Source organism: Salvia hispanica, chromosome 3 (assembly GCF_029641045.1).
Source record: "Salvia hispanica isolate PSC_SH4W2 chromosome 3, Shi_PSC_v1, whole genome shotgun sequence".
Classification (NCBI taxonomy): Eukaryota; Viridiplantae; Streptophyta; class Magnoliopsida; order Lamiales; family Lamiaceae; genus Salvia; species Salvia hispanica.
In genome coordinates, this window is record NC_142694.1 from 11,874,159 (window position 1) to 11,886,744 (window position 12,586).

The following is a 12,586-nucleotide window of genomic DNA, read 5'->3' on the forward strand; positions in this document are numbered from 1 at the left end:
TACTATTCCTTCAATTTTATTTTATTTTTAGTTAGCTATTTTATTTTATTATTATTTATTTTTAATCCAATGTGTATTACTCCTATTTTCTTAATCTATGGGTATCTACGGACTACGCACTTAATATGATAGAGAGGGTATATAATGTTGTTAATTTTTCTTATAATAAATGCGACACATTTTTTTAATAATTTATTCTAAAACAACATATTATATGTTTTTTATAAAAATTATTTTTCACATTAATATAAATATATATTTTCTCTTTTCACTTACTCCCTCCGTTCCATAATAATAGAGTCATTTTGTCATTTTGGTACGTTCCATAATAATAGAGTCATTTCTTTTTTTTTATAAAAAATCAACACATTTTTTACATTTATTTTACTCTTTCTTATTTTTCTCTTTTTTCATTTCTCTACTTTTTTTTAATTTGCACATTATTCTTCATTTATTTAATTCACATAATACAATTTTTCTTAATTTCTACGTCAAAAGGAAATGAATTACTATGAAACGGAGGGAGTATTTGTAAAACAAAATTTTCTAAAATATCTCTCAATTCACCTAATTTGGTTGACATACGGAGGAAGGTTGTATGCTTGTATAGTTGTATATGTGGTGATCCTTATCCACAACAACAGTACTTCATAAGGAATCAAAACATGAAATACCAAAATCACCCCTGGGCACGGGCACACAATCACGCATCAAATGAACGGCCAGGGCCCACCTGCATCAATATTCTCATTTCTCAATTCCTCTCGAATTATCGATTTCGTCCTCACCACAATCGCTAAACCGTTTTCTCTCTCCCTCTCAATGTCGACGGCCGATGACGCCGGCACGGCCGTCAATGCGCCGAAGAAGAAGCAGCGCGTCAGCAGCAGCAGCACCTGCCTCCCCTCCACTCTCGCTGTCATCGATTTATCCGACGAATCCCTAACCGAAAGGCCTCGCAAACCGCCTCTCCTCCGCCGCACCGCCTCCCATTCTCTATTCCACTTCCCTCCGTCCTCCTCCGCCGCTGATTTCAACGATCAGTCCACCGCAGACGTCGTCCTCGCTCTCCGCCTCGACCATCAGCCGTCTTCTTCATTCGATTGCGACGATGCTTTCTCCGAATCGAGCTCGATTGCTTCCCCCGAGACTCAGATCTATTTGCACTCACGAGTTCTTCGCCGATCGAAATACTTCGCCGCGCTTCTCTCCGACCGCTGGCAGCAGAAGAGCGACGCGGCTTCGTCGATGGATGAAGAGAATTGCTTCAAAATCCATCGTATTACTCATCGTATTCCGGCTGTTTATGATTCTATGGATGACTACGTGACAGTGCTCAAACTCCTCTACTCTGATGATTTGTTGTTTGCGATTGATAACCTGTCGACCGCGCTTGATTTGCTCCCGATCGCGCTTGAATTGTTGTTTGAAGATTGCGTTAAAGCTTGTGTGAGATTCATCGAGGCAGTGCCGTGGTCGGAAGATGATGAAAAGAGGATCTTAAGTTTGATTCCTCTACTGAGTGAGGAAGAATCAAAAGAGCTCCTCGCCAGAGTTTCTCCACTGAAAAATGATTCATCCGAGGAAATGCTTCACGGATTGATCCTCTCCGCAATCCACAGCAATTCGAACATGGCCTTCGCGAAGGCGTTCGTCGCAAAGCTGCTGAGGGACTTCTCGTCGAGGGAGACTGCGAGGAAAGTTCTCGATGCGGCGTTCGACAAGAGTTTGAGAGTCGTGAAGCAGTCGTTGGAGGAGTACTCGAGTCCGGACTTCAGAGGCAGCCACGACGAGACGGAGGTTATCCAGAGGCTGAATTTGCACACGGCAATGACTAATTTGAAGCACGTTCTGTGGCTGGTGGAGAGGATGATTGAGCTGAGAGTGGCGGATACAGCCGTGAAGGCATGGAGCGAGCAGGCATCGCTCACGGCGGATTTGAGGAGGGCGTTTCTCGATGATCTATGGCGTGCTTTCTTTCCGGGACTACCCTCTGTAGTGCTTCGCTGCACCTGCCGGCTTGCTAGTGCAGTCGTCACGGGGAATATCTTGGCTGCAAGACAGGTTACCATTTTGATGCTTTTGTGTTCATGTTTGGTGTGAATATTCAATCCATATGTATCGATGTTTATATATCAATGTATGTTTCCTCAGCTGTATTTTATTTTGATGGTATTTCATTGAGAATTTGAGACAGAACTGTGTGTGATCTAAAAATGGCTAAGAAATGGAATTTCATTGTTTAAGTTTGAAGGGTAGAATTTGATTGTTCATGCATAAAAGGTAAAAGTGGGTTATGCAGGTGAGGATGAAGCTAGTGAGGGATTGGCTGCCGGTGTTGATTATCTGCAAAGAGAGGGTACCGATCATGGGGTCGAACAGTATGTCGCTGTATGTGGAGCTGGAAGACATATTTTTGAGGATCATATCGACTCTCCCTATATCAGATTCACAGGAATTGTTGCAGCAGTGTCTTAGCTTCTCAACTCGGAACATTGATGACTGCCCCCACTTGGTGGATGCATTTACTACTTGGTTTCGTCGTGCCAACAGACCCGCACAGGCAGACCTTTCCGAGTAATGGTTTTGGGTCTTGGTAGGAGGAGATCCATCGCTTTGTAAATAGACTATTGCCATCTTTTTTCCCTTTGAAAGTTGCAGTAAGGCAGGAGTCGTCTTCTTTTTAATGTCTGTGACGAACTACTTTACTGGCCATGTATATGTTTGAGAATGGATGTTGCTATAACTTAGAAGAAACAAATGATGAAGTTGCAGTTAATATGCCACTACTTGTTTTGTCTTGGTTTGTTTGGGTTTTGTTTAAACTTGATAATATCAGTTGAACAATAAATCGATTGTGAGTGACATTTATAAGATTGAATTTCATCCATACATTTTAGATACGAATATCTGTTACACTCTCATGCATACTCTGCAAGAATCAAGAGTAGATGAATAGACATGAAAACCTGTTACATTATCATGTATATACTCTGCAAGAATCAAGAGTAGATGAATAGACATGAAAACGAAGATTAAAATCCGAGCATCCATTGACAGTGAAATCATCCTTCAACAATCTTAACGGCCGACCTGCACCACACAAAATCACAACATGAAACACTGTTGCATCAAATGAGAAGAAAAACACATTTGGAGGAACTGCATACCCGAAAGGGTTCTGTTTGATCGCCAGCAACTCTACGTCAAGCTGCATAAAATTCGTAAGTAATTTTCTCTGTTTGGCTCATAGAAGTGTAATATAATAGTACTCCTATGAAATACAAGTACCTCAATGGTTGCATTGGGAGGAATTTCTTGCACACCCTTACTTCCATATGCTAGCTCAGGAGGTACAATCAGCAGTCTCTGCATTATGCAACACAAGCTAGCTTTGAGTGGTCGAATTTGAAGCATGTGGGAGATTGATCCGAGTCTCACTCACTCACCTGGCCCCCGACACGCATGCCTTCAACTCCCAAGTCCAATCCTTTAAGAACCGCTCCTCTCTCAGATTGACCAACATCAAATCCATACGGCTACAACACAACATTAATCGTAATACTCCATCCTCAATCACACACACCAACTCAAACATCCTTACTTACCGTTCCACCACCAACTCCCATGCCTTGTCTGCTAGTCATAAACGTGATGCCTTTCCACTTGGCTACGTAATGCACCTAACAAACGCAATGCATTTACCACAGCACTGAGTTTCCCTTCATTACAACAACAGATATAAATCCAACATAAAGAATCCAACATTTGCAAATCCATGTATTTAGATATTAAAATTTACTGTGCCACAGTCATACTGCAACCCGAGATCCCTTGACAGCTTCGAGTCCGTCTCCCACCTTCAAATCATAGTACCTACAAATTCAAGCCTATCATCAAATACACCAACTGATGCCTTGCTGTAATAGAATGATAATGCTATAACACAGACAGCATAAATATACAAGTTTAAGCTGTGATCATAGGATACAGAAGTGCCCAAATTCAGATTAACATCGATACAAACCCACGTTGTCTGAACTATATAAGCAATAGTTAAAATCAATATTAGTAAAGGAAGAATCTGAGAGATGTTATCATATAGTAGTACTAACTTCAGACCATTTGGGAGAGTTTTGAATTCACTTTCAGGAACTTTTGCTCCTCTCAGCTGCAGCATATAAAAAAATTACTGTCACCAAACCCAGAATAACATTTTTTTGGGGTAAAAATATGAAAATGGCTCACAGCTCTTCTACTTGTGCTCACTGCACCAGCTGCTTCACATAACGAAATCCCAGCAGCTGATAGATAAATCATTAAAAATGCAATAACTTGTTAATTTAGAATTCCATATAAAAATTCTAGGAGAAAGAATCCTATATAGTAGTAATTGAAAGATTCACTACATCACATGAAACCATTTAATTGAAAGATTCACTACATCACATGAAACCATTTACGGAGAGATGAAATCAATTAACTAAAAACTCCTCTGTCAAAACCAACCGAATTTTGAATGGGGAAGATTTCTATCATTCAAATGCCCAATACTTAATTCGATTCGATCACGAATACAGAAAATCACAATTCCCTCAATCAAATAGCGAACCCAAGAAATATTAAGCCAAAGGGGTTATAAAAAATGCTAACTTGCAGCAAGAAGAGAGCTCAGCAGCGCCCTCCGCCCCTCCAAATGCAATTTCTGGACAGAGGTCGATGAACAGCGGCAACAGAACGACGTCGTATTCGTGTACGAGCGTCTCTTTGTTGAAGAAGATGAGAGAGAGTGGTGGGGGAAGATGGGCTTGAGTGGATGGTGAAGGAGGAGAGAGAGTTCCATTTCCCTTTGTTGTCAGTTAAGCAAAAGCAGTTATGATTTGCAGAGTGAAGGGATTATATCGTAACCATTTGTAGCCACAATTTCACATTTGACATAAAATGCCCAGTCATAATTAATCTGCCTATATCGTCGATATAAAACACGACTCTTGTGATTTAAACGCGCGCGGCCTTCTCTTGATCTGACTCATACACAAAAACAGGAGTGAAGTCGCGCAAAATCGGTGGCGAAAATGATACGAGGAGTGATCATAATGAACGATCAAGGCAAGCCTCGCCTCATCAAATTCTATGAATTTCAGGTTTGCCTCATTTATCCTCCAATTAACCTATAATTATGGTTCCATTTTTGAACCATTAGATCTGTTAATTGTTATTGCCAGCTGAATTAATTTTTCATTATTTGCTTCATTAGCCACCGGAGAAGCAGCAGGAGCTGGTTCGGAGCATTTACAGAAGTCAGTCGTGTTTCTTTTCAATCAAAAATTAATTTCTGATTTTCAATTTTCGGTATGAGAAGTGAAATCATAGATCAATGCGTGCAGTTTTATGCAGTAGAGCAGAGAACGTTAGTAATTTCGTTAAAGCGGATTCTCTTTTCGGGCCGGTGAGTTTTAGGATTGGGGATTTTGAATTGCTTGTTTTTGAGGTTTGATTTTTGAAATGGCGTGTTTGATCAATTTGCAGAATGTGCGGCTTGTTTACAAGACTTTTGCAACACTCTACTTTGTCTTCATATTCGACAAATCTGAAAATGAGCTAGCGATGATGGATCTGATGCAAGGTATTCTTCCAAGTTTAATTTATGGTTGGACCTGGTTTTTTTATATTTGATTCTCGAGACTCTAGCTACCATTTTTACAGAACTTCTGCATAAGTAGGACTATCTGTTACTGTGGTAATCCTTGACATGAGACCGTATTTAGCACGAATTTTAGAGATAAACGACGCGTTAGACCAAGACTTGTAAAGCACACGAACACGGCATGGAAATGTGGTTTTTCGATACATAGTTCAAGATTATGCTACTCGTGTGTTTATTGTATGTTGAAGATGAAAAAGCACGACAATGACATAAACCAAACACCCGTAGAGAGTAGCCGACGACGCCGTCTTACTGGTAGTTACATATAATAAGGTTCGAGGAATGGAGTCTTTAGGTGGTGAGGGTTCTGAACCGCGCATGAATTCTTTGGTAAAGTGAGTACTAGTGGTGTAGCACAACAATAACAGACTTGTTCTGTAACTGAGACGATATGAAATCATCTCTTCGTTATGGTGAGGTTAGTCAGACTGTCAGTCTTATTCATCATCTCATATATTCTAAGCATTCACCACCAACAGAAATTGATGAATAGTTGTACTTGCCTTGTCTTAACATATACTCCCTTCATCCGCGAATAAGAGTCTCATTTCTTTTCAGTACGGGTTTTAAGAAGTGTGGAAAAAAGTTAGTGGAAAAAAGTTAGTGGTATATAGGTCCCTCTTACATATATTAGTTTTAAATAAAATGTGAGTGGAATAAGTTAGTGGAATGTGGGGCCTATAACCATTTAAAGTAAAAATGAACCGGGGCTTCTATTCGCGGACGGACTGAAATAGAAAAACCGGCTCCTATTCGCGGACGGAGGGAGCACTGCTATTCTTGGGGTAGTTTCTTAGTTTGACTGGCAGATCAGCGTCGCCTAAATATGTCTATGCTTTGAGAGGGAATGGTGGCTTTTCTTGGAGTACACTCTTTTATCTTTAATCATGTTATGTTTATAGTTATTGTACTTCCTTTTAGTTATATGTTCCATGTCTGAATCACTAGATTCTTATGATGTTGATAGAAAAGAAATAGTATACCTTTAATTTTTTGCATGTGAAACTCGTCTATTGTGCTATTTCTTGTTATGTCTATTATTTTTAACATCTTTGAACGAATACAGTATTTGTGGAGACATTGAACAATTGTTTCAGAGAGGTATGCGAGCTTCACATAGTGTTCAATTTTTACAAGGTAGATTTCTTTCTTAGCAATACCAAAGTGCTTTCAAACATGTCACTTTAGCTCGTTGCTTATTACATATGCTGTAACAAGCTTTACGATTCATGCTGTTATAGCAAATTTGCTCATTTCCAGCGCGATTTGTTCTTCAGATCCATATGATTTTAGATGAAATCATATTAGGTGGACAAGTGCTTGAAACAAGTTCTGAAGAGGTGGTCAATGCAGTTGATGCAATCTCAAGGTGTGTGTGCGTGTAGTATTGCGAATTTGCGATAGGCATCCCTGCTGCGCCGTAGGGTCTTAATTCATCGCGCCCAAAACCTGAAAGCGCATGTGTCTTAACAGTCTATGATGCTTCTTTTTCACCTATTTATAGCCCTTCTCATCTTTAAATTTCTTTGAGCCTATTATTACTAATGCTTCAATAACGATGTGTGTGCCTGTGTGTGTGGATTGAAGGCATAACCAGATTATTTTATGCAGGTTGGAAAAGAATGTCAATACAATGATTCCATCTATTCCTGGTTGGCAGAGATGATAGCAACTAATCTTTCGTAGTAGTTTCTTCGAGTTTGAAGACTAAAGATAACAACCCTTTTTTGGCAAATGATGTTGGAAATCAACCTGTGTTCACGCTGAAAGACAAAATCCTCTTCTTTTTAGAATGAACATTTGACATGATCATACCTTTAACAAAATTCTTGAATGGCATTAGTTCATGCTTTTGTATAGTTAATTGATCTGTCTTGCTCATTCTTTTAGTTTTGTGATGTGAATAATGTCCTTTTTTTCTTTCTAGATGAAAAAGAATATTTTTTTTATTTTATTTTACTCGTCCCCAAATAAATCAAATAAAATACAAACAGAAGAAACAAACCATTCCCTATCTAATTCTCCATATCCAAAGGCTCAAGGAAGATCTCCTTCGAATGTCGTCTGTTTGACAATGAACCAATCCACCCGCTCCCTATAGACCCCGTCATTCCCGAGTGCTTGAAACTGTTGCTGCCTTCAGCTTTGTGGGACATGGCCGCTGAAGAACCCTGCCGCCAGCTACCAAATAGAGCAGCACTCCATGACCCTCTAGAGGTTGTTGTGGTTCTTACCACCTTCAGAGGATTTTCCAAAGCTTTGAGGACGTGGCGCATTAGGGGACACCTTGTCGGCTTGGGATTGAGGCAAGACCTCGCGACTATTGCCATCACCCATACTTCTTCCAGGAGATCCTCATCAATGACTAATGAAGGGTCCACGATGTTTGTGACTAGCTCCTTGTCGTACATACTAATGTACGTTTGCGTTGCTTCCGACCACTCTTTCATGGTGGTGTTGGTGGATGAACTCAAGCCTAGCTTACCGGTCACAAGCTCGAGCAATACCTTCCCGAAGCAGTATACGTCATAGGCACACGTTCCATTAAGCGTACCTGATCATAGGGATAGAAGAGAATGTTTGGAACTTTGGATCATTAGATATGACATCAACACGTGATCATAACTTGCTATGTGGACAAGCATGTCCAGACTTAAAAATTAGCACAGACTCAAAATAAAGGAAGTAACTATACCTGAACTTGAAGCAGCTTGGTCCAGAGACCTGCATACAAGGGGGGAACAGTCACTATCTCGACAAAAAATTGCAAGATACAGAAAAAATAAGTAGGTCATAATCTACAGAACAAGCTGTATGTAAAGTTATAATGTTCATGTTCAGCTGAAAATAATGGCAGTATAATTGGTGCAGCATCAGAGAATTATATACTATATGTCAATATTAAATACAAAGAGTGCATTAAACAAATTCCCAACAATTAAAACATTCTGTTGAAGAGTGAACCAAACAGCTTCAACATCCCAAAATGAATATGTTCAGGGATATTGTGAAAGAAAGATAAGATCACAAGCTTTCATATTCAACAAACAAAACCTCATTACTATTGAAGATTCAGTATTTGTTGTCTTGAAGTTCATTTGAAAAATTGAAAACTTCAGAATAATAAATAAATCAGCAATCGGGATCCAAATAGGAAATACTCACTGTGTGAACCGTAGTAATCTTGTGATCTTATTTTGATGAAAATCTCCTTCTTGGGCACAAACCTCACTCAAGCTTCCCAACTGCACTTCATATTTATCATCAAGCAGGATGCTGCTGGCTTGAATGTCCCTTCAGGAATACAAGAAATCGAAGAAGTCATTGTACATGGGAAGACTAGAGGGTCAAAACAGAGACAATAGACAATTTATCAATATAGAAGTTCTTCTCCACTTTTTCTTTCAATGACTTATTACTTGTTACCATAAGGATTTGAAATTATATAAATACATTAAACTCTCGCTCAAGCGAAGATTGAGCACAGAAAGAACAGGCATCGGAGTAGACCCAAAATATGTCACAAAACAATGATAAAACCAACTATGCATTAACTTCAGTGTCATAGGAATTTTTTTAAGTCATAAATCGCCAATAACTTAAAAGAATATGTCCATGCTGCCTTTGTTGAAATAAAGTGAATGGGATGGAAAACTAGACAGAACTAGACAGAATTGTCGTCCCAATCCCAACCATTCCTTTACTCCTATACCCATTAAATGATCTTACCATTCAAGAAATGTGCATGAATCAAACAAATTCAGAGAAAGCTTATCAGTTATATGGGGTAAAAAGTTACAACGTTTAACTTGCATCGATAACCAAAAATGGTAGGAAAACAGCACAACAATTCTCCAGACGCAAGTCTGATAATACTCAATGACTAGCTAGAGTTATAGTCTAAGACAATGAACAGGAAATTTAGGTACATAAGACAATGGGATATCTTACATTCTATGTGTAGTCATATAGGTAATACATCAATATAACAGATCAAAGGTAACAAAACACAATCGAACCATGCAGAAACATTTACTCTTTCAATGCATTTTCTGTGTCATTAGTTAACAGTTAAGCGTTGATTGAACCAAGCTACTTGTGAACAAGCGGTGGAGTACATTCTTGATGCAAGTAAGATAGACCTTCAGCAGCTCCTATTGCAATTTTAAGTCTAGTTATCCAGTCCAATGACTGTAAACTATCATCATCTGGTTTGCTTTTCTTGAACAGAGAACTGAGAACTGGACAAGTCTCCATTTGGTATGCTTTTGTAAACAAGAAACTTCTCGTTCTCGTTCTCCAAACAATGCCCTAAGAGAGGGACCAGTCTAGGATGGGAAACCTTGCTGAAAATTTCCAACTCGGACATGTATGTTTCCCTTTTAACTGATGATGACTGTAAATCTATCTTCTTTATATAATTACAGGGATTCCATATTCAAGTTTCTCAGAAAAGAGATCACCAGAATGATCGTGCTTGATAAGATTTGCGTCATTGAATTCACTAGCAGCTTGAAGAATCTGTTGGTACGTAAATGCATCACCCTGAGTTGAAAAGTTCAAGACTCCTGGGGTTGGTGAACTTCCACCAGCTGGATCTTACTCCTTTGACTTGTTGTCACCCCCTTTCGTTTGCATACAATCAACAGTTCACCAATAGACACCACAACTGAAAACTCCGGAGTGCATCCACTGAAAATTGAGGATTTCGACTTCCCCTCCGAGTTCTCCTAAATCCTGATATATTGAATTCAGTAACCCTGCCATTGGTGCATTCTATACCCGCCCATGAAGTGCACGGATCGGATTTAATAGGCCAATAACTCGCTCTCAACCCTAACGAAGATCTCAATCGAAACAAAGCCAATCTCTCTTCCCTTGACACCAGCAACTGCTGCTCCAATGTATGCACAAACAGAGACAAAACTGAAGCTACGAAAAATTAACAATATTCTGCTCCACCGATCCACCATTTCTGCAGCAACCTCATTGAAATTCAGCAGAATTTCCGCCTCGCATTCACGTATCACTAGTTGAACGAATCACAATACCATGATTTGCGTCCAATTTTACTTGGCTTTGAAGTGAGTACATAAAATGGCAAAGAAAGCAACAAACCAGATTTGCTAAGGAGCTCATCTTCACGAGAACCGAATCAAATGCAGTGATTCAATCTCCAATCTCCAAACTCCGCCTCCGCTCATTCTCTTCTCAGTTGCATATATTGACAGGTGAGATAGAATAGAAGAATTCCGAATAGAAAAAAGAAAAAAATTCTGGATTTTAGGTGGAAAGACAGAGAATTGCTTTGATACAAATAATGAATGCTGATGATGATGGATAACAATATGGTTGTAGAGAGAGAAAAAGCAAGGTTCAGACCATTCCTCTCCCTCTACCTTTAGCTTTGCGTTGTTTTTATCTCTCTGCAAATTATGGGAAGTAGAAAGTTCACGGTTTGCCGGCGGGCCGGCGGCAGCAGATCCGGATGGGATTTACTATGATCCGTAAGGGTTTGATCGCTGAAATTCCCGCCCAATTCACATAATCCTTTTTCATTTTTTAAAATTGAAAAACTTTCTAGAAATTAAAATTATGGAGTGCTAAAATAAATTATAAACTTATTTTATACACTTGACTCTCAATTTATGTTCTTCTATTATCTACCTCGGAAAAAGTGTTCTTATACTACAAATAATTGTTGCTTAATCAAAGTTCGTGATAATCCATCGGTAATTTTACCAGCGGTCATAATTTGCCACTAAAAAACTGTCGCAGTAAAATATTCTGATAATTTATGCTACTAGTATATCAGAATTTTTGGTATTCATGGTCCATGGACAACTTTGTCCGAGCATAAATTATCTCTTTTTTTTAGTGTATTGCATTGAATGATTGAGTCGTAGTTATCTCCATTAATTGCAATTACTATTAATGGCCACTATACAGTTGATAATGAATGCATCATTATTGTGACAATAGGATCTTAGACCTATTCAATTATACACTAAATCTCATTATTTATATGAAAATTTATGTAAAACACAAATTTGTTTTTACATTTTTTTTATAAAACAATATCAAATATGGAGTTATTGCAAAAATTTAGTGAAAATTTTGAATTTAGTGTAAAAATTTTGTGAAACATACACTCAAAATAGTGAAAATTTTAAATTTAGTGTAAGTGATTGGTATAAATTATTTTAAAAATGATTTTAAGTTTGTAAATGAATGAGATGCGCGCCCTTAGAGCATTCTTAAATCTTAATGCTCTCCCTAAAAACTCTTTTATTTCTCCCTAACTCCTGCCACATCAGCGCCACATCAGCACCAAAATTTATCCTCAGTTTTTAGCCAACTGCTCCAATGGTTTCTCCCTTATTTCTCCCTTATTTTTCCCTAACTCAACATTTCATTTTTACATCATCACTAATATTGTTTAATTTTCCCTACAAATGTGAATGAACAATTCATCGTTGTATTAATCATTGCAAAATATAATACAACGAGAAAAAAAAAACTACAAATAAAAAACCATAAAAAACAAAGATTTAAAAAATTAAGAGGGAGGGACGTCCGGCGGGAGGCCCATCAGGATCCGGAGAAAGTCTGCGCACCGGAGGAGTCTGCAATGGGGACGGACCCGCATATGGATATTGGCCGGGAGGAGAACCCATCGACAACAACGAGTTCATCCACTGCTGATTTGAATCAGCAGCGGGGTTGGGAATTTGCGGACTCGGCTCTTTGCCCTTACCTTTTCGGGAATTTTTCCTACTTGAACTCATAATTTTGAAGATTGAAGACTGAGATAATGAGATTGAAAAATTGAGAGAATGAAGATTGTGTGTGATGAATGGAGGAGGAGGAGGAATTATA

At 38.7% G+C, this 12,586-nt stretch overlaps 3 protein-coding genes and 1 pseudogene across 5 annotated transcripts; 2 read left to right on the plus strand and 2 right to left on the minus strand.

Annotated features, from left to right (window-relative positions):
- The first annotated feature begins 699 nt into the window (after nucleotides 1-699).
- Nucleotides 700-2,786, plus strand: LOC148930168 (BTB/POZ domain-containing protein At5g60050-like). The gene is made up of 2 exons (XM_089069469.1): nucleotides 700-2,064; nucleotides 2,303-2,786. The coding sequence occupies exons 1-2, from the start codon at nucleotides 715-717 to the stop codon at nucleotides 2,579-2,581; spliced, it is 1,629 nt and encodes a 542-aa protein (XP_088925595.1). The 5' UTR covers nucleotides 700-714; the 3' UTR covers nucleotides 2,582-2,786.
- Nucleotides 2,787-2,839: 53 nt separating this feature from the next.
- LOC148930169 (FKBP-like peptidyl-prolyl cis-trans isomerase family protein) lies at nucleotides 2,840-4,878 on the minus strand. The gene is made up of 9 exons (XM_089069471.1): nucleotides 4,654-4,878; nucleotides 4,249-4,304; nucleotides 4,116-4,171; nucleotides 3,819-3,876; nucleotides 3,609-3,683; nucleotides 3,450-3,539; nucleotides 3,292-3,369; nucleotides 3,171-3,211; nucleotides 2,840-3,093 (listed from the first exon to the last, which is right to left on the minus strand). Exons 1-9 carry the CDS (start codon nucleotides 4,841-4,843, stop codon nucleotides 3,066-3,068), a joined length of 672 nt encoding a protein of 223 aa, XP_088925597.1. The 5' UTR covers nucleotides 4,844-4,878; the 3' UTR covers nucleotides 2,840-3,065.
- A 69-nt stretch (nucleotides 4,879-4,947) lies between these two features.
- On the plus strand, nucleotides 4,948-7,661 carry LOC125221534 (AP-3 complex subunit sigma). Of its 2 annotated transcripts, XM_089069472.1 has the most exons (7): nucleotides 4,948-5,144; nucleotides 5,258-5,300; nucleotides 5,388-5,449; nucleotides 5,530-5,626; nucleotides 6,774-6,844; nucleotides 6,985-7,076; nucleotides 7,319-7,661. In XM_089069472.1, exons 1-7 carry the CDS (start codon nucleotides 5,076-5,078, stop codon nucleotides 7,371-7,373), a joined length of 489 nt encoding a protein of 162 aa, XP_088925598.1. In that variant the 5' UTR covers nucleotides 4,948-5,075; the 3' UTR covers nucleotides 7,374-7,661. The 2 variants fall into 2 exon arrangements, with proteins under 2 accessions (XP_088925598.1, XP_088925599.1); XM_089069473.1 differs by lacking the exon at nucleotides 6,985-7,076.
- Nucleotides 7,629-10,680, minus strand: LOC148930170 (putative LRR receptor-like serine/threonine-protein kinase At2g16250; annotated as a pseudogene). Its single transcript, XR_016136210.1, has 5 exons — nucleotides 10,549-10,680; nucleotides 9,804-10,437; nucleotides 8,873-9,001; nucleotides 8,403-8,431; nucleotides 7,629-8,261 (listed from the first exon to the last, which is right to left on the minus strand). The product of XR_016136210.1 is annotated as a putative LRR receptor-like serine/threonine-protein kinase At2g16250 (transcript).
- Between the last annotated feature and the right edge of the window lie 1,906 nt (nucleotides 10,681-12,586).

Coding starts and splice junctions, on each gene's coding strand:
- LOC148930168 (XM_089069469.1), top strand. CDS start 715: ATGAACGGCCAGGGCCCACCTGCATCAATATTCTCATTTCTCAATTCC. Junction 2,065..2,302: donor ATATCTTGGCTGCAAGACAG/GTTACCATTTTG, acceptor TGGGTTATGCAG/GTGAGGATGAAGCTAGTGAG.
- LOC125221534 (XM_089069472.1), top strand. CDS start 5,076: ATGATACGAGGAGTGATCATAATGAACGATCAAGGCAAGCCTCGCCTC. Junction 5,301..5,387: donor GGTTCGGAGCATTTACAGAA/GTCAGTCGTGTT, acceptor CAATGCGTGCAG/TTTTATGCAGTAGAGCAGAG. Junction 5,450..5,529: donor CGGATTCTCTTTTCGGGCCG/GTGAGTTTTAGG, acceptor ATCAATTTGCAG/AATGTGCGGCTTGTTTACAA.
- LOC148930169 (XM_089069471.1), bottom strand. CDS start 4,843: ATGGAACTCTCTCTCCTCCTTCACCATCCACTCAAGCCCATCTTCCCC. Junction 4,305..4,653: donor GAGCTCTCTTCTTGCTGCAA/GTTAGCATTTTT, acceptor TTTATCTATCAG/CTGCTGGGATTTCGTTATGT. Junction 3,877..4,115: donor ACTCTCCCAAATGGTCTGAA/GTTAGTACTACT, acceptor TTGAATTTGTAG/GTACTATGATTTGAAGGTGG.